Source organism: Somniosus microcephalus, chromosome 1, assembly GCF_052327205.1.
Source record: "Somniosus microcephalus isolate GS21.2 chromosome 1, FLI_Smic_1.0, whole genome shotgun sequence".
In the NCBI taxonomy this organism is placed as follows: domain Eukaryota; kingdom Metazoa; phylum Chordata; class Chondrichthyes; order Squaliformes; family Somniosidae; genus Somniosus; species Somniosus microcephalus.
Window position 1 is genome coordinate 50,420,215 of NC_140987.1, and position 20,994 is coordinate 50,441,208.

The window sequence follows — 20,994 nt, forward strand, 5'->3', positions numbered from 1 at the left end:
TGATTTACATTTATTGTAATTCAGGGAAGACAGGGGAAAGAAACGGACAGGCCAATGTTAGCATCTGCTGATGCTGCTGGCTGAGACCCAGTCAAGAGTTGAGTTGAGGAATTGTGAAGCAAGTTAGTCTAACATGGGTGTGTAGAAAACATCTGAGGACATTTTAAGTAATGCTGTCATTATGTGTCTAGAGTGTAGAGAACATAAGGAGTTGGCAACAATATTGAAAGCATAAAATATGTACCTCCAGTTCTCCTCCTCCTCCTGAGTGGTACCACAATCCCTGATGGCCATGTTGTAGAGCATGCAGCAGACCACCACAAAATGGGACACCCGCTCAGCCGAGTACTGGAGGGCTCGTCCCGAGCGGTCAAGGCAGTGGAACCATTGCTTCAGCAGGCTGATGGTCTGCTCAATGATGTTCCTGGTGGGCAGCATGGTTCTCATTATATAAGTGCTGGGCAGGAGTGTTGGGGTTGCGGAGGGGAGTCATGAGCCAGGTGGAGAGCGGAAAGCCCTAGTCTCCGACCAGCCAGCTGCGAGCTTGACGTGGTGGCTGGAAGAGTGCTGACGCAGGATGAAGGCATCGTGGCTGCTGCCAGGATAGCGGGCATTCACATTGAGGATTCGTTGTCTGTGGTCGCACACCAACTGCACGTTGTGAGTGGTAGCCTTTGCTATTACGGAAGCTCTCGGGATTGTTATGCGGTGCCCGCAAAGCCACGTGGGTGCAGTCAATGGCGCCCTGCACCATGGGGAATCCCACTATCCTGGCAAAGCCACATGCACGTTCGTCCTGCTTCTCTCTGGTGATCGGGAAGGAAATGTAGTTCCTTCTCCTACTGTAGAGAGCCTCTGTGACCTTCCGGATGCAGTGATGGACGGCGAACTGTGAGATGTTCGCTATGTCTCCTGTTGCAGACTGGAAGGATCCACTGGTGAAGAAATTGAGGGCGACGGCGACCTTGACTGCCACTGAGAGCCGTGGTCGTCCTGATCTGAGGCTGAAGGTTTGGTTGCAGGAGGTGGCAGAGCTCTGTGACCACCTCCTTGCTAAAGCGGAGCCTTCTAATACACTGCTCCTCGCTTAATTGGAGGTAGGAGAAGTGCTCTCGGAATACCCTCGGAGGGTAAGGCCTCCTGTTGAGAGCCCTGATGGTCCCCCTCCTCCCTTTGGCCACATGTTCCACTCTTTCTCGCTGCCTGCGCTCCCTCCGCCGTAGATCCTGGAGGGCGAGGTCGACTGCCAGTACAGCACCCATTAATGTAACCAAGTGTAGCAGTTTGATGGTTTTAAAGAATAAATGTAGCTACTTTTTAGTTGCCACAACACTCTTGATGCAAAAGAACCTTTAAATTACTGAATGAAACTCCACTAACCTGACAGCTGCGACTCATTACCGATGATCCCTTTAAATAATGTTCCTGGAGCCGGCTTCCTGGTGCTGTTTTTTAATTCGTTCATGGGATGTGGGTATTGCTGGCAAGGCCAACATTTATTGCCCATCCCTAATTGCCCTTGAGAAGATGGTGGTGAGCCGCCGCCTTGAACCACTGCAGTCCGTTTGGTGAAGGTACTCCCACAGTGCTGTTAGGGAGGGAGTTCCAGGATTTTGACCCAGCGACGGCGAAGGATCGGCGATATACTTCTAAGTCAGGATGGTGTGTGACTTGGAGGGGAACTTGGAGGTGGTGGTGTTTCCATGTGCCTGCTGCCCTTGCCCTTCTAGGTAGTAGACGTCACGGGTTTGGGAGGTACTGCCGAAGGAGCCTTGGCTTCACGCCAGCTCTCCCTGTCGCTGTTTACTCTAGGTGCCTAAGGTAGGTGGCGACAATCAATATTGCAGATCGGGCAGTCAGTGAGCATTGCACACTCACTGACGTCACGATCCACTGACGTCACGATCCACCTGGCATTGAAGCTCCTGGCGATAACTGTTAACGGTGGCACTGCGGGGGGTGGGGGGCGGCGCCAGATTTTGCGTGCGCCGCTGAATTTGCCTCGCCCTGGCAATAATGCTCTAGCGCCCTGTAAGCGCCATCTGCTGGCGCTAACGGGAGGTGTTAAGGTACCGAATTCCCCCCCCCCCCATGTCTCTTTGAGGTTTTACCAAAGACTGGTACTTGCATCAGGATATTAAATGGTTTGACTAGTATCACAGATAGTAAGTTTTTAAATGCTAAAAAACGGTTGTACATGATGAATATAAAGTCTGCTAGATATGTACCACTTTAAAGGATGATGATGGTATGTTGGGTGCATTTTGTTTGTAGAATTTCTGAAGTGGTAACAATACGAATGAAAAATTGCCCAGAATTCCTAAAACGAAAGCATTCTGTTCCCGCGGCAATGACGGAAGCCATTGGTTTTGAATGGGCTGCAGTATAACTGAAGCCCAGCTTCTGCTAATGGTGCAGTTATCGAGCTGTGATAGTATAACCACTCAATTTCTTACCACTCTCACTGATTGTTGTTCACATTTAATGGATTACACACTATCTTATTCAGGTATTGAACCACCAGATCCTGAGAAAGAGAAAGTTGGCATTCTGGCACTTCAGCTCAAAGAACGAGATGTTGACCACTCTGTAAGTACACTTGAAAACACTGATGCACCCAAGAATGAATTAACTATGATTTAGAGGAGTGGGGAATAATACCTTTATTGTGAGTATTATTAATTTTCAGGAACTGATAATTACACTCCTGAGTAATGCAGTGGCTCAATTCAAGAAGTACAAGTGTCCTCGAATGAAGAGTCATTTGAGTGAGTAACGCATACCAAACTTGACACTTTTGGAACCAGAGCTGGTTTATGTTTGTCTTTTTCAATACATTTTTTGAGTGGGTTATTTGTCTTTCTGAAAACATTTTTACATCACTTATGCTGTTCTGTTTACAGTGGTTCAAATGGGTGAGGAATATTATTATGCTAAGGACTACAGTAAAGCATTGAAGTGAGTATCTTCAGTTATCTATAGTGTATGTAAGATGAACTTAGAAGACAGACATGCTCACATTTTAATTTATGTAAAGTTCCCCTAACTATTTTTGCATTACTGTGCTACTGTATTTATGTGTGCCTTTGTGCTTTCAGCGCTGGTGTGGTCTGCAGTATGAAACATTTTTCAGTGTACAACTAGCGACATCAATTATTTCCAAAAGTCTGATTTAAAGCATGATCCAATACAAAAACTATTTTAACTCCACCCTCAATGTTGTCCAAATAAGTCCAAGTCAGCCGAATATCAGAAAACATCCATCCCTATATGGACATGATTTACATATGAACATACGAATTAGGAGCAGGAGTAGGCCACTCGGCCCTTCGAGCCTGCTCCGCCATTCAATAAGATCATGGCTGATCCGATTACTCCACATTCCCGCCTAGCCCCGATAACTTTTCACCCCCTTGCTTTACCAAGAATCTATCGGCCTCTGCCTTAAATGTCTTTACTTCTAGCATCTCTCTCTGGATTATCTGAGTGAAATATCAAAACTCCCAAGATTCTGGGAGTTCTTAAGGCCATTCCAGTGGAAACTGCATAGAGGATGTCTTGTCTCCTTTTTCACTTATCTCTTAACAGTCATTGTTCTGAAGTAAAAGCTTGGGAGTTATTTTCTTGCACTGTTAGAATTGTGTGCAACGAAAAACACCTTTTATTAGTGTAATTACAAACTAGGCCTCGAATGTATACATACGAACATACGAATTAGGAGCAGGAGTAGGCCACTCAGCCCCTCGAGCCTGCTCCGCCATTCAATAAGATCATGGCTGATCCGATTACTCCACATTTTCACCCCCTTGCTTACCAAGAATCTATCTACCTCTGCCTTAAAAATATTCAAAGATCCTGCTTCCACCGCCCTCTGAGGAAGAGAGTTCCAAAGACTCACGACCCTTATCATTAATTAACAGAGCCACCCCTCCACCTTTTCCCACCTTCCCGCCATTCCTAAATGTCATGTACCCTTCAATATTCAGGTCCCAATCTGTCATCCTGCAGCCATGTTTCTGTAATGGCTATCCGATCATATTTATTTATTTCTATTTGCGCTATCAGTTCATCTGTTTTGTTTCGAATGCTACGTGCATTCAGATGCAGAGCCTTTAGTTTTGTCCTTTTATTATTTTTGTAACCTCTAGCCTTATCTGTTGATTTACTCTTAGATTTGTACTCTCTATCCCTTCCTGTCACGGTCTGTTTATCATTTCCCATATTAATACCTTTCTCTATTGCCTTGTCTCTAATCTTTGAATGATCACATCTTCCCAAATTTGATCCTATGCCCCCAATATTTAGTTTAAAGCCCTCTCTACCGCCCTAGTTATACGACTCGCCAGAACACTGGTCCCAGCATGGTTCAGGTGAAGACCATCCCAACGATACAGATCCCACTTTCCCCAGTACTGGTACTGGTGCCAGTGCCCCAGGAATTGAAACCCATTTCTCCCACACCAGTCTTTGAACCACGCATTCATTGCTCTAATTTTTGTCAGAACTCAAAGGTCATCGACCTGAAACGTTAACTGTTTCTCTCTCCACAGATGCTGCATGACCTGCTGTGTAGTTCCAGCATTTTCTGTTTTTATTTAAACTTAAATAAATAAAAAAAATTCCAGAATAAACATGCTAATACAGTGTTGATTGAGTGAGGCAATGGATAACATTTCAGTTTTGTTTACGAGGTATTTTTTTTTAAATCCAGTCATTGAAACAAATGGAATTCAAAGAAAGAATTCATATTTAAACATAGTATCTGATGTTTTCAGGATCTCTCAGTGCTTCATGTAGTAGCCAATTTTGAACACAAACAGCAAATGAGAGACTCGAAGTATCTGTTTGTGATAATTATATTGAAGTGCTGCTTTTTATACTGGTGTGGTGCGGTGCTAGTGCCAAGAGGTTGTTCTTATATATGCAGTATATAACAGGAAAAAGACTACATAGTTCATCCTGTTTAAATTATGAATTCCATAGAGTGCCAGCTATTATTCCTGAATTTAATTTTGGTATCAATAAGACAGGAGAATACTATACATCTACTTGGGTAATGCAATGGTGGCTGGATTGAAAGGCTGAAAGAAATTATGCAAGAAAGTGTGTCCCTACCTCAAAAATAAGTGCTGCAGAGTTGTAATATTTCCATATCTTGAATGTCTTTTCCCCCCCCTGTAGGTTGCTGGATTACGTGATGTGTGACTACCGCAGTGAACGCTGGTGGAAACTGCTCACCTTCATTTTGACCACTGCACTCAAGTGCGCTTACCTGATGGGTCAAATCAAAGATTACATCACCTACTCCCTGGAGCTACTTGGAAGGTGTATCCTTGCTGTTACAGGAGGAGTTAATTTCATCCTTAATACTGCTGTAAAGCTATTGTTGCTCCGTTCCCAATATTTTTATGTTGCATGATATTCATATATTGGGCATCTTTTAATAACAATTTGATTGCTTTCTAAGTGTTGTGTAACAATGAGAACAGACTTTAAACTTTTTAAACAGCCAGGGGTGCAGTTGAGAGCATAGGCAGGTTACTTTCACAACTTCAGTCAATGCAGCTCTCACCATCTAGTAAGAATAACCTGATGTGAAAAGCTCTTTTTGCTTCCTCAAGTCAGGTAGACATACTTCTGCTTGATGTTGTGCCTGACAATATGACAAAGGTCTGCAACTCCATTCCTGGCCAATCCCACTCTACCTTTGGTGGCAGAGACTCCAATCATTTTGGCCCCACACTGTGGATCACTTTTTCTCTCATCGCTTCACCTTGCTACACCTCTTCCTTTTTTAAAGCCTATCTTTTTGACTATGCCTTTGGTCACCTCTCCTAACTCATCTCCCATCACTGCATGACATCTGTTTTCACATCCGAGGGGCTTAGGGACATTTTACGTTACCTGGCTTGATATAAATCAAATTGTCGCCAGTTTCAAATCTTTTGCATCTTCCCCAGATCCACTCTTAAGTACCCAGCTGCCAGTCTTTTCCCATTCTAATGCTGATCATGAATGAGGCTTTGCCTTGCTCAAGTCCACTTTTTCTGTGGCCTGAATCTTATTCATTATCTAGACCAGAAGTGACTTGCTGTGTTCTCATATTGTGGGTAGTGTGTTGCCACTGGCTGTTCTCGATCAGGTTTTGATTTGTTTTTCTTCTTTAAATATTGAGCTGAATGGTAAACGTCAATTTATTCAAGCAATGGTACACTGCAAGCGCACTTGAATCTTTTGCTTTTTTTCCCCACATTTTTCTTCAGTCCCCTCCTGAACTGCTGACTCTGCTGGGGTCCAGTTCCATGGGTACCGAGAGCACTTTGGTACCTCACCCAAGCTGCCATTCTTTGTGAGCCTAGACAGGATATTTGAACATAAGAATTAGGAGCAGCAGTAGGCCATACGGTCCCTCGAGCCTGCTCCGCCATTCAATAAGATCATGGCTGATCATCGACCTCAACGCCACTTTCCTGCCCGATCTTCATATCCCTTGATTCCCCTAGAGTCCAAAATTTGATCATAAAGGGCATCGTGCCAAGCCCAATGTCATTCTCACTATACTTGTAGTCATGCAGACTTTCCAGCAGAGTTCATTGGATAGCAGTCGGGACAAAACCTTATTTTGTTTCTCTTCTTTCTATCTTTAGGGTGAGGGGAGGGTTTTTGAGGCCAGTTGTCGGTCCCCAACTGTTGCCCTAGCTATGTTCAGCTAACTTGTCCTTATCATGGAATTGCTGTTGTTTCCTTGCTTGAAAAATTGTGCCAATTTTAGATAATGGCTGATGCTGTTTTGAAGTTATTCCTTGACTGAAATGACAGCTTCCACACTGAGTGATGAACAGAAATCTCGTACAGAAAAGAATTTGATAAAAGTGTTGATGGTTAGTATTTGTAGTAACCGTTTTTAAAAATCTTTTAAAAGGAAGAAAAATTTATAGTACCACTTCCTTCATATTTATAGAATGAGAGCCCGGCTCCAGAGCCTGACTGTGACTCCAAGGCCATCAAAACTGCTCAAAAAGTGTGGGCAGATCGTATTTCTTTAGCTGGAAGTAATGTATTTACTATTGAGATGCAAGATTACGTGCCATTTGGTAAGTTTACAATTTTGTTTTAAAGAAAAATATTTAATGGGTCGAAATATATAGTTGGTTATATACTTTGAAGGTGAAAACCTCCTTTTGCACAACTTCTGTGGCTTGAGTCATTGTCCTTCCCTTTCTCCCTATCATTTCCCTTGTAGCAAGATTGACTGTGCAGCCTGGAATACTTTCTGCTGCTTCTCTGGGTTAGAAGTAATTTGTATTAACTCTCATTACTTTATATCTATAGCTCTTAGCATTCTCTTAAATGGGGAAAACGAACAGAATAGGATATTTGCATCCATAACAACTGACCTTTTTGTGGCGATTCTGCTTTGAAACCAACTCCTTTGGTTAATTTTAGCACTGTGATTGATCCAGATAACTTTGAATAATAAGAGATTTGCTGCAGTGATTCCTTGAAATTAATGATGTGTGTGAGAGGGGGTTTAAATCAATAAACAGATTTTAATGCAGAAAGATTGTATTCAAGTTTAGCTTTTCTGTTAAAAATACACTGGTCTCCCATTGTGCAGTTTTTTGTTATATTTTAGTATGTCTAGCTCAGTGATTCTGTTAAGCATGAAACATCAATTTTAATATTTGTGCTTGCTCACTGAGCAAAGCCAGTGTTTGTTTCTACCGTTCTTGTATCTATTTTTGCTTCCATGAAGTTGAATGTAAAGCCCGCTTCCTGGCCCCAAGTTTCCACGTTGATGTCCCTGTGCAACTCCATGTATACCTCCGAGCTGACTGCCCTCATCCATTCAGATTTTCGAAGCTCTGCGTCCGTTTTAACAACCAGGTAAGAGAACTGTAGATGTATTTTTAGGTAAGGTTTACCTGCCTGTAAAGGCAAGATTTTCATCCAAGTGTTTGCTTGGCTCGGTAGTTAGCACTCTTGTACATTCACGTCCCGCACTATGACTTAGTGGGTAAATGCACTCTCTGTGGAGTGGCCTTGAGATATACAGACCAGAAGATTCCAGTTTTGATCCCTGATGTGTGATTAGCTGACCTTCATCAGGATAGTGCTGATGGTTCTACAGTTTGTTTTAGCATCCTTAGGATATGAAGAGAAAAATTTGCCAAGTCCTGGGGGGAATTCCTAAACCTTGGCTCTGACAATCTGTGCCTAAAGTGTTTGAAATAGAAACCGAAATTGCTGGAACTATACCCAGAGGGCATGCACCCAAAATATTATCCCGTCTTGTTTCTTCTTTACAGATGTTGACTAACCTGTATATTTCTGGCAATTTCTGTTTTTTATTTTAGATTTCCATCATTTGCCTGCTCTCTGAACTTGGTTTAGTAAGATATATCCCTTTATGTGCACACCATATTGGGCAAACACAAATTCGACATAGAATAGAATTACATAGAATTTTTACCACAGAAACAGGGCATTTGGCCCAACTGGACCATGCCGGTGTTTATGCTCCACATGAGCCTCCTCCCACCCCTCTTCATCTAACTCTATCAGCATAATCTTCTGTTCTTTTCTCCCTCATATGTTTATCTAGCTTTCCCTTAAATGCATTTATGCTATTCACCTCGACTACTCCTTGTGGTAGCGAGTTCCACATTCTCACCACTCTCTGGTGAAGGTTTCTCTGTGGTCCTGTTAGGGAAACTCCTGAGCATGATTTCTGTACGTTGTACCCCTGACCAAAACAAACCTGGGCAGCTGTGCTCCAATGGCAGCGCAGCGGACCTAATTGCAATCTCTGTATATATTTTATTATTGACTTATTTGAATTTTTTTTTAAAATTTTTTTAAGGAGTACAACCAGTACTGTGTAGTGGAAGAAACCTATCAAACATCTGACATCTTAGAAGCCTCATCACAGGGGACCATGTGCTTAGTTCCTGGTAAAACCAGGCAGTATGTGTTCAAATTTGTTGCCAGGACTGAAGATGTTGGAAAGAAAGTGGAGGTAAATTTCTTTGTAGGCCTTTCCCCAGTTTGAAGCATCTCTGGTTCTTCAAAATGAGTAGTGTAAAAAGGGACTGTACACTGTTATATTGCAATATATTTTCTCACATCTAATGCATAGTTTATGGTCAAACTTTTTTGTACGTTGCATATAAAATTTTTTATGGTAGTCTGTTTAGAACCCTGTATGTTTTGATAGTCTATCGTGATAATTTTATCTCTTTAAAAATTGCAAGATTGATTTGTATTGACTTTTGATGAAAGATATAATTCCAAAAATCTTCATAAAAAGCAGTGGTTTGCTGAATAATTTGTGATGAAATCTGAGAACTTTTTGTCTATCTGTGCTATTAGATTACTTCTATAGACTTAGTCCTCGGTAGTGACACTGGCAGGTGTGTGATGCTTAACTGGAGGGGTGGAGGAGGAGACGCTGCCTCGTGTCAGGAGACCCTGCAGGCCACTCGATCCTTTAAACGACGACCAAAATTGCCTGACGATGAAGTATGCTGGGACAGTGTTACAATACAGGCAAGCATCATGTGAGTATAAGAAAGGATTAGTTTGTTTAATGCAGTTGCTCCAGGGAAAGTACCTTATTCATGGATTTGATGCTGCTAATAACGGTTGCCATTTTATGTCAGAGGCAAAGAGTAGTAGTGCTAATGTTAAGGTGCTTCTTGTATGATGTTCATGGTGTTGGTTTCTGATGTGCGAGTCCCATTCAGGCAGAGAGCATTGTCAAAGATAAACCTAACTGAGCACAGGCCAGGGATGGAACATGCAGACGACACAAAGCTGGGTGGGCATGTGTGCTGTGAGGAGGATGCAGAGAAACTCCAGTATGATTTGGACAGGTTGGGTGATTGGGCAGATGCATGGCACATGCAGTATAATATGGATAAATGCGAGGTTATCCACTTCGGTGGCAAAAACAGGAAAACAGATTATTATCTGAACGGCAATAGATTGGGAAAAGGGGAAGTGCAACGAGACCTGGGTGTCCTTGTGCACCAGTCGCTGAAGGTAAGCATGCAGGTGCAGCAGGCGGTTAAGAAGGCAAATGGTATGCTGGCCTTCATAGCGAGAGGATTTGAGTACAGGAGCAAGGATATCTTACTGCATTTGTACAGGGCCTTGGTGAGACTACATCTTGAGTATTGTGTGCAGTTTTGGTCGCCTTATCTGAGGAAGGATGCTCTTGCCATGGAGGGAGTGCAGCGAAGATTCACCAGACTGATACCTGGGATGGCAGGAATGACGTATGAGGAGAGATTGTGTCGATTAGGCTTATATTCGCTAGAGTTTAGAAGAATGAGAGGGGATCTCATTGAAACTGATAAAATTCTAACAGGACTCGACAGACTAGATGCAGGAAGGATGTTCCCGATGGCGGAGTCCAGAACCAGGGGTCACAGTTTAAGGATAAGGGGTAAGCCATTTAGGACTGAGATTAGGAGGAATTTCTTCACCCAGAGAGTGGTGAACCTGTGGAATTCTCTGCCACACAAGGCAGTTGAGGCCAATTCATTAAATATATTTAAGAAGGAGTTGGATATATTTCTTAAGGCTAAAGGGATCAAGGGATATGGGGAGAAAGCAGGGACCGGGTACTGAATTTGGATGATCAGCCATGATCGCATTAAATGGCGGAGCAGGCTCAAGGGGCCAAATGGCCTACTCCTGCTCCTATCTTCTATGTTTCTATGGGCCTATCCTGCACTGTGGGGCTCAGAGAACGAATAGCTGAGCAGAGGCTGGGACGGAACCAGGGATCTTGCTGCCCTTTGTCCCGCAAACCCAGTGCAATCTTGAACATGAAACATGCTAAAAAGCTAATTTTATGATGCTATTTGACGCAAGCGCCTCTCCAAATGTTCACTTAAACATTCTTCATCTGATTTTTAAACTCTTTTTCTTGTTGGTGTCTTCAGTAGATCAGCAAGGCTTAACTAACGGTCAGCGAATCGAGCTCCCAAAACTTAGTCGGCAAAACTTTGTTAACTCTAAAGTTAGGGGACATTATTTTTGTGCAATTTGCCAATTCTGTTGGAATGTGCAGGCAAAATATTGTGTGGCTGTAGCTAGGAAAATCTCTTCGAAATATTTTTCTACCTTGACTTTCCCCCGATCACCGGGAGAGGGATTTTCAATGTGAATGTAGCTAGTAGGGAGATGAAATGTTTCTGTGGCTCGATAGAGAGCATTTGCTTCCAGCTTAGAAACATAGCAATGTAGGGGTGAATTTTCACCATTTTTCCGGGCTTTCTCTGGCTCTTTGGCCAGTTGTGGTGAGCGGGTAGAAGATCCCCTGCAGAAATTCACCCCTATGTATTTTGTAAGTAAACAGATGATTGCCATGACCTGTGTTTCATGTAGAACTTCTGCTTTGGAGTGAGTTCTTGCAGCTTAAATTGCTCACTTCTGTCAGCGATGGATTGCTTTCATAATTATTCTCTTTGTAATTGAAGGGTGATTTCTCGAGTTCCAAGAATATCAGTACAGCTGAAACATGAACCCCCTGCATTGACCAATGAAATGTATTGCTTAGCAGTTACTGTTCAGTCGCAAGAGGCTACCATTACAAGAGACGTCAAGCTCACAGCAGGTTTAAAACCAGGTATGCATGTATATACATGTGATGCACCAGGATTTCTTTTATAAAATTTATGCCTGTAATGGGATAAATAGTATAGGGTATCAGTTTGCACTCTGATTCAGGTACTTCACTTCTGCAAAAGTAGGTGACTCAATAGGCTAGTGCCATGCGAACTCCAGTATAACAGCTGGAGTTGACTCATCATCCTGGAAATCAAAGTGTGTCATGAGTTTTTCTTTTTATTCTTATATACGTTCTTGGGTCCAACTGCTCTTCGGGCTGTGAACATTTAAAGCTAGATTGAACTCCACACTAGGTATTCCGGTTATGTTTGAAACTTTGAATGCTACTGCACATGTACGTACTTATTAATGCATTGTATCACGCAACGTGCTTGTGGAAGTGTAAGGCGCGTTGCATTTTGTGACGAAGCACCATGGCAGTGTCGCATGCTGTGTAATCTGCTGGCAGAAGTGTTGTGGAGATTATAAATGCACCTCATTCAAGCTGGTCCTTAACTATAATGATTAGAATTTATTAATTGTGGGGAAACAACTATTTTGCATTGAGAATAACGGTGAGACTAACAATGCTCACTGTTATGGAGTAAATCGGACAGCAACTTCTGGAGTACGCACATGCGCAATTAAACGTGGAAATCCAATAGTTGCGGTCCAAGTTACCCTGCTCCTCCGCGCTATAACAGTACCTCGGTGATGAACTCACCATTGAAACTCATGAAGTTGCTGTACTTATCCGCTAAACACGGCAGAAAAAGTTAGGGCTGATGCATTCAGGTGTAAGTGAATTTTTAACGGTGTGATAAGTCATAATTACTGCCAAACAAACACTCTGGCCCTGAAAATTTAATTTTACAAGTGTGGAGTCTCATTCCTTCAGAATTTAGTGTTGGAGATTTTTAAAAAAAAAATTAAATAATAGATTTAAGATTGTACTTCCTTGTTCTGGATTTCCCTCTCTGGTGGGGTTTCAGGTTAACAGGAGCAGACTTATCCTGTTGACACTTTATTGCTTTCTTCTTTTAGTCTGCAGGACTGGGGGTAATGCTAGCCTTTCTCATACCTGAACATCAGAGAGAGCTTCAGGCTATCTGACCAGACAAAGCTAGTCTTCATCAAGACTGGACTATCTTTCCTTTTAACCCATTTATCAAATCACAATAGGTGTTTGGACATTGTGATGAATTTTGCCTCCAACTTTCTTGATTGATCCTTCTAGCTATTTTAGATTTAACTCCAAACTCCATTGAAAACCAATTTAGGTGGAGCCCTTTATTACCAGAACATGTCCAAATGCTGTTAATCAGGAATTGACATGGCAGGAATTATTGTAGTTGGCTCTCAAGCTAGTGCAACTTAGTGTGGACAGAGGAGCTCCAATCACCACATTTCTGCTTATCAATATCCTTGTTATTTATTGTTAAGGTACTTCAAGTCAAAAGTTCATCTGGTTCGTGTTCAGGAACTTTTTGTCTTCTGTTATATCAGAGGGATCCGAACCAAATAGAGCAGGTTTTAATCAATTTGGGATCCATGTATGAAGATTAAAAATCTGCTTACCATCAGTGCCAGTATTCTGTAAACCATAGGCATGATCCTGTCTTTTTTTTGAGAATCTTTCTGTATGGATCTGTCTTAATGCAACATGCTAGAACATTCTTATTCTGTGATAGAATTCTTTATCAGTACTGCCATTTTTCTTTTTCCCTATCCTGTACAAGTTTAAGTACCTCGCCACAACCTCTCTCGACCCCTCCACTGCCTCTGATTTGTCACACTGCTTGCCCGACATGAGCAGAAATACTCCTCCAATTAACTATTAGGAGGACCAAAGCCATTGTCTTCAGTCCCCGCCACAAACTCTGTTCCCTAGCCACCGACTCCATCCCTCTCCCTGGCCACTGTCTGAGGCTGAACCAGACTGTTTAAACCTTGGTGCCCTATCTGACCCTGAGCTGAGCTTCCAACCCCATAACCTCTCCATCACCAAGCCTGCCTACTTCCACCTCTAACATCGCCGGTGTCGCCCCTTTCTCAGCTCATCTGGTGAAACCCTCATCCATGCCTTTCTTGCCTCTAGACTCGACTGTTCCATTGCTTTCCTGACCACCCTCCTACCTTGCACCCTCTAAGAGCTCATCCAAAACTCTGCTGCCCCTATCCTAACTCGCACCAAGTCCCATTCACCCATCACCCCTGTACTTGCTGACCTACATTGACTCCCTCGACTTTAAAATTCTCATCCCTGTTTTCAAATCCCTCCATGGCCTTGCCCCTCCCTCTGTAACCTCCTCCAGCCCTACAACCCTCTGAGATCTCTGCGCTCCTCCAATTCTGGCCTCTTGCGCATCCCTGATTTTCATCACTCCATCATTGGTGGCCATACCTTCAGCTGCCTAGGCCCTGAGCTCTGGAATCCCCTCTTTAAACCTCTCCACATCTCTAACACTCCTCCTTTAAGACGCTCCTTAAAACCTACTTCGTCAACCAAGCCTTTGGTTATCTGTCCAAATAGCTCCTTATGTGGCTCAATGTCAAATTTTGTTTGATAACGCCCCTGTGAAGCACTGTAGGACATTTTACTATGTTAATGGAGCATGGCCAATGGTGGAGTGATTAAAAATTGGGGATGGGCACAGAGATCTCAACAACAACAATAACAGCTTGTATTTATATAGCGCCTTTAACGTTGTGAAACGTCCTAAGGTGCTGCACAGGAGTATTTTAAGACACAAAATTTGACACCGAGCCACATAAGGATAAATTAGGGCAGGTGACCAAACGCTTGGTCAAAGTAGGTTTTAAGGAGCGTCTTAAAGGAGGAAAGAGAGGTAGCTCGCAGAGTTACAGGGCTGAAGGAGATTACAGAGATGAGTAGAGGTGAGGCCATGGTGGAATTTGAAAACGAGGATGAGAATTTTAAAATTGAGACGCTGCTACACGAGCCAATGTAGGTCAGCGAGCAACAACAACAACTTGCATTTATATAGTGCCTTTTAATATAGTTAAAAGTCCCAAGGCATTTCGAGTGTTATCAAACAAAATTTGTTTTGCACGGGGGTGATGGCTGAACGGGACGGGGTGCAAGTTAGGATACAGGCAGCAGAGTTTTAAGTGCTCTCAAGTTTACGGAGTGTGCAAGGTGGGAGGGCGGCCAAGAGAGCAGTGGAATAGTCGAGTCCAGAGGTGACAAAAGCCTGGATGAGGCTTTCAGCAGCAGATGAGCTGAGGCAGGGGCAGAGACGAGCGATGTTACGGAGGTAAAATCAAATAATCAGTATAAACCGAGGAAAGTCATTTCTCTCTCAAATGGGCATTTGCAGTTTAGACAGGACTTTGTAATTTTTCTCAGCCCCTCCAGACGCAGGCATGCTGCTAATAGAAACCTACTTATAAATTTGTTGCGCTATTTGACTTAGCTCCAAATTCATATGAAAGGCAAAAGAAATACTTGCATGTATCTGGCACTTGCTGCATTTCTCAGATATCTGTATCACATGCAATGAATGAATTTGATGTGTGGTAACCATTATTTAGGCAAATTTCTTATGAATTGAAACAGGATGGATGCCAGGATCTGCAACACTTCCCCTTATCTTCTGTCTTTCCATTTGCATGGTAAGGGGCACAAATGTACATATGGCAGCTATGGGCCTCAGCTACCTGAAACTTGTGCACTGTAGTAGAGTTTGACTTATCCAATTTAGTAATTTGAGTCTTCTATCTAAAAACGCTGCTTACTCATTGGCTTTCTGTAATGAACATTACCAGGTTTCTGTGAACCAACATCGAAAATTATGTTTTCTGCACCATTTTCAGGCCAAGATGCCAACCTCACTCAGACAACTCACGTCACCCTTGATGGTACCGAGATGTGTGATGATTCTCACCCTGCTTTGCTTCCTGATATTCCCATTGGAGACTTGCACCCAGGGGAAAAGGTAAACTTCCTTAATGGGCCTATATGTGAAGTTAAGATAGTACTAGACTCGGAGCGAGGAAGACCAATTTTACAGTCCATGCTCCAGGTGAGGAGCCTCGCCTGTCGGGAGCGCGTATTTGGCAAATCACGCTTCCCACTGTTTTCTGCCCATGAATTTTAATGAAAATGTCACGGGCAGCGTGCCTGTGATTTCCCTGTATGTGCTCTGGCAAGTGAAGCTCCCTGCTCTGCACTCGCTTTCCTAAAATCAACCTTTCGATCTCCGCTGTAACTGCCTTCAGTTACAAAAATGTTCCTTTTAAAAATAATAATTGTAACCTTTTATATTCTCTTGTGGACACGGGCCTAGAAATTCAGTTGGCTGCGCCAGCCGTTAGCGCCTTAGGAGGAGTAGATCTCGAGCGCTAGGCGCTTAGCGCCCGGGCGCAGCGCGATCTGCGCCTCGCCCCAACTTCAGTAGACATTTAGCGCCGGCGCAAAGTCATTGCGCGCGCTCATCTGCGCGTGCAGATCATGACGTCATTTCGTCGTGCAACGCCCTTTGTGCGCCCGGAACCGGAACTTCACTCGCGCCGCCCCATTGTGCGCCGGGCAGCCCGAACGACTGTGAAGTGGAACGGTACACAGCCGAGGCGGGCCGCAGGGAGCGCAAATTAAAGGGCACTCCTGCAGTTGAAAAGGCAGCCGTTTTGCAACACTCCTTCTTGAGGAGGAGGAGGAAGGAGGAGAAAGTGATGGAGAGAAGCCCTCCCCAGAAACACAAATACACTAGTCTCGGCCTGTCAAAAAAAACAAATCCACCCTCCCCCTTTAAGAGCTCGTGTCTGCCGGCAATCAGCAGCTCGCCGCACCTGCCCTGCGCCCAACTTCCGGTGTTAGCGCCCCGGCCTGCCAGCTTAGCGCCTAATGATAGTCGTGCATTGCCTGTTTTAGCGCAGCAGCAACCTCTTAGGGTGATGCAACTGAATATCGGCGAAGGGGGCTCGACTTTGCGCCGGGCGCAAACTTTAGCGGCCGCCCGACTTTACCGCCCCAAAAGTGGCTATACTGAATTTCTAGGCCAGGGTTCCTACTGTTTTCTCTTTGCCAGTAACTAGGGGCTGGATTTTATCAATGGGGACGCGTTGGGGGCGGGACTACTGGTTGTCGGATTTCAGTCCCGCCCCTGACGACATCTGGCCAACCCACGCTATTTTCCCTTGATTGACCTTGTTAAGCCCACCCTGCGGGCTTAGCAGGCCAGTTAAGGGAAAGCCGGTGACAGAGGAAGTCAGCGTATGACGTTTCAGCTGTCAAATTTTTGACAGATGAATTGTCAGCGTTTGACAGCTTTGAGAAGCTGTCAAACACTGACAATCTCTGTTCTATGGTGAGTCCTTTTACTGAAGACTCACCAAACCACTTTCCTGAGCAGAAATCAGATGGCTGCTGCATCTGAGAATGCAGCAGCCATTCTGTCATCTCTGCCGTTGAGATGAGGAGCCTCTGGATCCCCAAGAGTTGAAGCCTGCAGGAAGAAGCAAAGGTAAGTAAACTTTTTCAAACACTTTTCACTCACCTCACATACTTACCTCTCCACACTTGCACCCATCACACACCTCCACAGTGGACTTTTTGACCCCTCTCACCCCCCGCAGACCCACTGTTCTCCTCGCTGACCCTGGCGAGGTTCGCAGCTGTCGGGAAGCCCGCACTTGTGTGGGTAAAATGGGGATAAGCCTCTTAACTGCCTGTTAACTATCTTTTAACAGGCAGTTAAAGTGGCTGTAATCTCCTTCCCGCCTCGAGGAGACGGGTCCCTGTGCGAGTCGGGGACTCGGCTGCCGGGAAGGTGGCACGGAGGCGGGTTGGGGGGCGGGATGGGTACCCGCTCCCAGTTTCTGCCATTTTCCTGGCAGTCCCGCCTCCATACCTGCCTCCCCAGGGCTGGCAAAATTCCCCCCTAGGTTTCACTTTGATATGTAGTTTCTCAGCAGATGTCCAGCAAGGTGCAAAAGAGCGACATTAAAGAGCAACTTGGCTATTTGTCACACAGCAGCATGGATGCATCAAACATAAAAACTGACTGTAAAAGCTTTTATAGATATGTGAAGAGAAAAAGATTGGTGAAGTCAAGCATAGGTCCCTTGCAGTCAGAATCAGGGGAATTTATAATGGGAAACAAAGAAATGGCAGACCAACTAAATACATACTTTGGTTCTGTCTTCACAAAGGAGGACACAAATAACCTCCCTGAGATGCCGGGGAACATAGGGTCTGATGAAAGGGTGGAACTGAAAGAAATCAGTATTTGTAGGGAAAAGGTGTTAGGAAAATTGATGGGACTGAAGGCTGATAAATCCCCAGGGCCTGATAATCTACATCCCAGGGTACTTAAGGAAGTGGCCCTAGAAATAGCAGATGCATTGCTGGTCATCTTCCAGAACTCTATAGACTCTGGAACAGTACCCATGGATTGGAGGGTAGCTAATGTTACCCCACTATTCAAAAAAGGTGGTAGAGAAAAAGCGGGGAATTATAGACCGGTAAGCCTGACATCGGTAGTGGGGAAAATGCTGGAGTCCATTATAAAAGATGTAATAGCAGAGCACTTGGAAAGCAGTGACCGGATCGGACAAAGTCAACATAGATTTACAAAAGGTAAATCATGCTTGACTAATCTACTGGAATTTTTTGAGGATGTAACTGGTAAAATAGATAAGGGAGAACCAGTGGATGTGGTGTATTTGGACTTTCAGAAGGCTTTTGATAAGGTCCCACATAAGAGATTAGCATGCAAAATTAAGGCACATGGGATTGGGGGCAAGGTATTGACTTGGATAGAGAACTGGTTGGTGGACAGAAAGCAAAGAGTTGGAATAAACGGGTCATTTTCTGAGTGGTAGGCAGTGACTAGTGGGGTACCGCAAGGATCGGTCCTAGGACCCCAGCTGTTCACTATATATTAATGATCTGGACGAGGGAATTGGATGTAATATCTCCAAATTTGCAGACGACACAAAGCTGGGTGGGAGGGTAAGCTGTGAGGAGGATGTCGTGAAACTCCAGTACGATTTGGACAGATTGGGTGATTGAGCAGAAACATGGCAAATGCACTATAATGTGGATAAATGTGAGGTTATCCACTTTGGTGGCAAAAACAGGAAGGCAGATTATTATTTGAATGGCAATAGATTGGGAGAAGGGGAAGTGCAAAGAGACCTGGGTGTTCTTGTGCACCAGTCGCTGAAGGTAAGCATGCGGGTACAGCAGGCGGTTAAGAAGGCAAATGGTATGTTGGCCTTCGTAGCAAGAGGGTTCGAGTACAGGAACAAGGATGTCTTGCTACAGTTGTACAGGGCCTTGGTGAGACCACACCTTGAGTATTGTGTGCAGTTTTGGTCGCCTTACCTGAGGAAGGACGTTCTTGCCATGGAAGGAGTGCAGCGAAGATTCACCAGGCTGATACCTGGGATGGCAGGAATGACGTATGAGGAGAGATTGTGTCAATTGGGCTTATACTCACTGGAGTTTAGAAGATTGAGAGGGGATCTCATCGAAACCTATAAAATTCTGTCAGACCTGGACAGACTAGATGCAGGAAGGATGTTTTTGATGGCCGGGGAGTCCAGAACCAGGGGTCATAGTCTAAGGATAAGGGGTAAGCCATTTAGGACTGAAATGAGGAGGAATTTCTTCACCCAGAGAGTGGTGAACCTGTGGAATTCTCTGCCACAGAGGGCGGTGGAGGCCAGTTCATTAAATATATTCAAGAAAGAGTTGGATATATTTCTTAAGGCTAAAGGGATCAAGGGATATGGGGAGAAGGCAGGGACAGGGTACTGAATTTGGATGATCAGCCATGATCTCATTGAATGGCGGAGCAGGCTCGAAGGGCCGAATGGCCTACTCCTGCTCCTATCTTCTGTGTTTCTATAACCAGTGTCGCTGTGCCGAGCCATTACAGTTCATGCTTTTTCCTCAACACTTTCTCATGTTCACTATTGTCCATAATTCTTCCAGCTCCTCTCCGCATGTTCTTAGAAACCGTCTTTGCTGGTGCTTATGTAAGATATGTTTCTTGTAGTGTTCACCACACACGTACAGTACATACACATCTAAAGATAACAAGCAAATAGATACCCTGGAATTATAAGAGTGTTTGTATTGAATGAGTGGATATTCTGACCTCATTTAGTTTACAACCATTTCCACTGCCTCCCTTTGTGTTACATTTGCAGCAGATTACAGGAACGACTTAGATTTTGCATACTAAGGAAGGCTTGTCTTGATGCCTGTAAGGTACTTGGGTATCAGAGACTGTCTACACATACAGCAATTTCTTTTTTTTTCCAAGGTCATCTTCACTTCTGACCTTGACACTTTTGTCAGAGACCTTTTATCTGGTTATCCCTTCAGCTTCTGCAGATCTGTGACCCTGTGTTCACAACCAGGTGACTGCCTCCATGCCTACTTAATGCTTTATCAGTGCATTACTGCTCCACACCATCTAGAGCAATTATTTTTACCCTCACATGGTCAACTATGATCTGCAAACCTTGGTGTGTGAGTCATAGGGTTTCCAATTTCTATGCTGTGCCTTCATTTCTCTCAAATTATGCACTCCACACCTGCGTTGGTCCAACAAGCACTTAGAATTCCCATCTGTTTTAGCTAGTTAGGCAGCATTCTTGTGATGCTTTCTGATTGGCCATTCAGTTGTTACTTTTTTTTAGTATAAATTAACACACCTGGAATTCCGGGAAGCCCATTGCAAACTTGTATTTGTGTATGCTTACTTGGTGCTCTCATTTATTGTGCTGTCTGTATCTTTCATTTGGCGTTGGGTATTGTTGCAAAACACCTGTATCCGTTTGTGATGAGCAATATGCAGGTTTTATTTTTAAGCAATGGTCAACTGTTGACAATTGAAAGCTGCTTCTGATGTTTGCTGAAAAATGAGAGAAATCCAACTTCAGTAGCAATAAAAAATAGAAAGTGACAGGCATGTGACAGTAGTGGGATCTGTTTCATTTATACACTGCATGGTAAAGCTGTTTTGTGCTGAGGTTGTGTTGACAAACAGGTGGCGTGATCCATAGTAGATTATTCAAGCTACTCCTAAAGTTCTTCATATATTGTGGACTTCAGGAAGAAGTTTCATTGTTAATTTATGAAGTAACTAACTTTATTTATTTTACTTTGGATGACCTTTAATGGTGTTAAGATATTTGATCTTGAACGAATTGTTTAAATCTTGCACAGGTGGAGAAACCTCTGCACATCCGATGTGGACAGGTTGGAACGAGAATTTTTTTGGTTCATGTCTCTTATGTTGTTACTACCGTCATTGAAGGCAAAGAAATCATTTGCAAATGCCATAAGGTTAGTAGTGACGGTTTCCTGAACCTTGCTGATATTGTAGGTTCAAATGC

At 43.8% G+C, this 20,994-nt stretch overlaps 1 protein-coding gene across 4 annotated transcripts in view; it reads left to right on the forward strand.

Annotated features, from left to right (window-relative positions):
• The window catches only part of trappc11 (trafficking protein particle complex subunit 11), an 80,489-nt gene that overhangs the window by 44,419 nt on the left and 15,076 nt on the right, over positions 1-20,994 (forward strand). For all 4 annotated transcript variants that reach the window (XM_085980162.1, XM_085980124.1, XM_085980191.1 and 1 more), the window contains exons 12-23: positions 2,510-2,589; positions 2,690-2,768; positions 2,904-2,958; positions 5,182-5,327; positions 6,820-6,881; positions 6,962-7,094; positions 7,757-7,887; positions 8,864-9,019; positions 9,373-9,560; positions 11,490-11,638; positions 15,457-15,578; positions 20,825-20,944. In XM_085980162.1, coding sequence (XP_085836288.1) covers positions 2,510-2,589; positions 2,690-2,768; positions 2,904-2,958; positions 5,182-5,327; positions 6,820-6,881; positions 6,962-7,094; positions 7,757-7,887; positions 8,864-9,019; positions 9,373-9,560; positions 11,490-11,638; positions 15,457-15,578; positions 20,825-20,944 — 1,421 coding nt within the window. The remainder of the gene's footprint in view (positions 1-2,509; positions 2,590-2,689; positions 2,769-2,903; positions 2,959-5,181; positions 5,328-6,819; positions 6,882-6,961; positions 7,095-7,756; positions 7,888-8,863; positions 9,020-9,372; positions 9,561-11,489; positions 11,639-15,456; positions 15,579-20,824; positions 20,945-20,994) is intronic.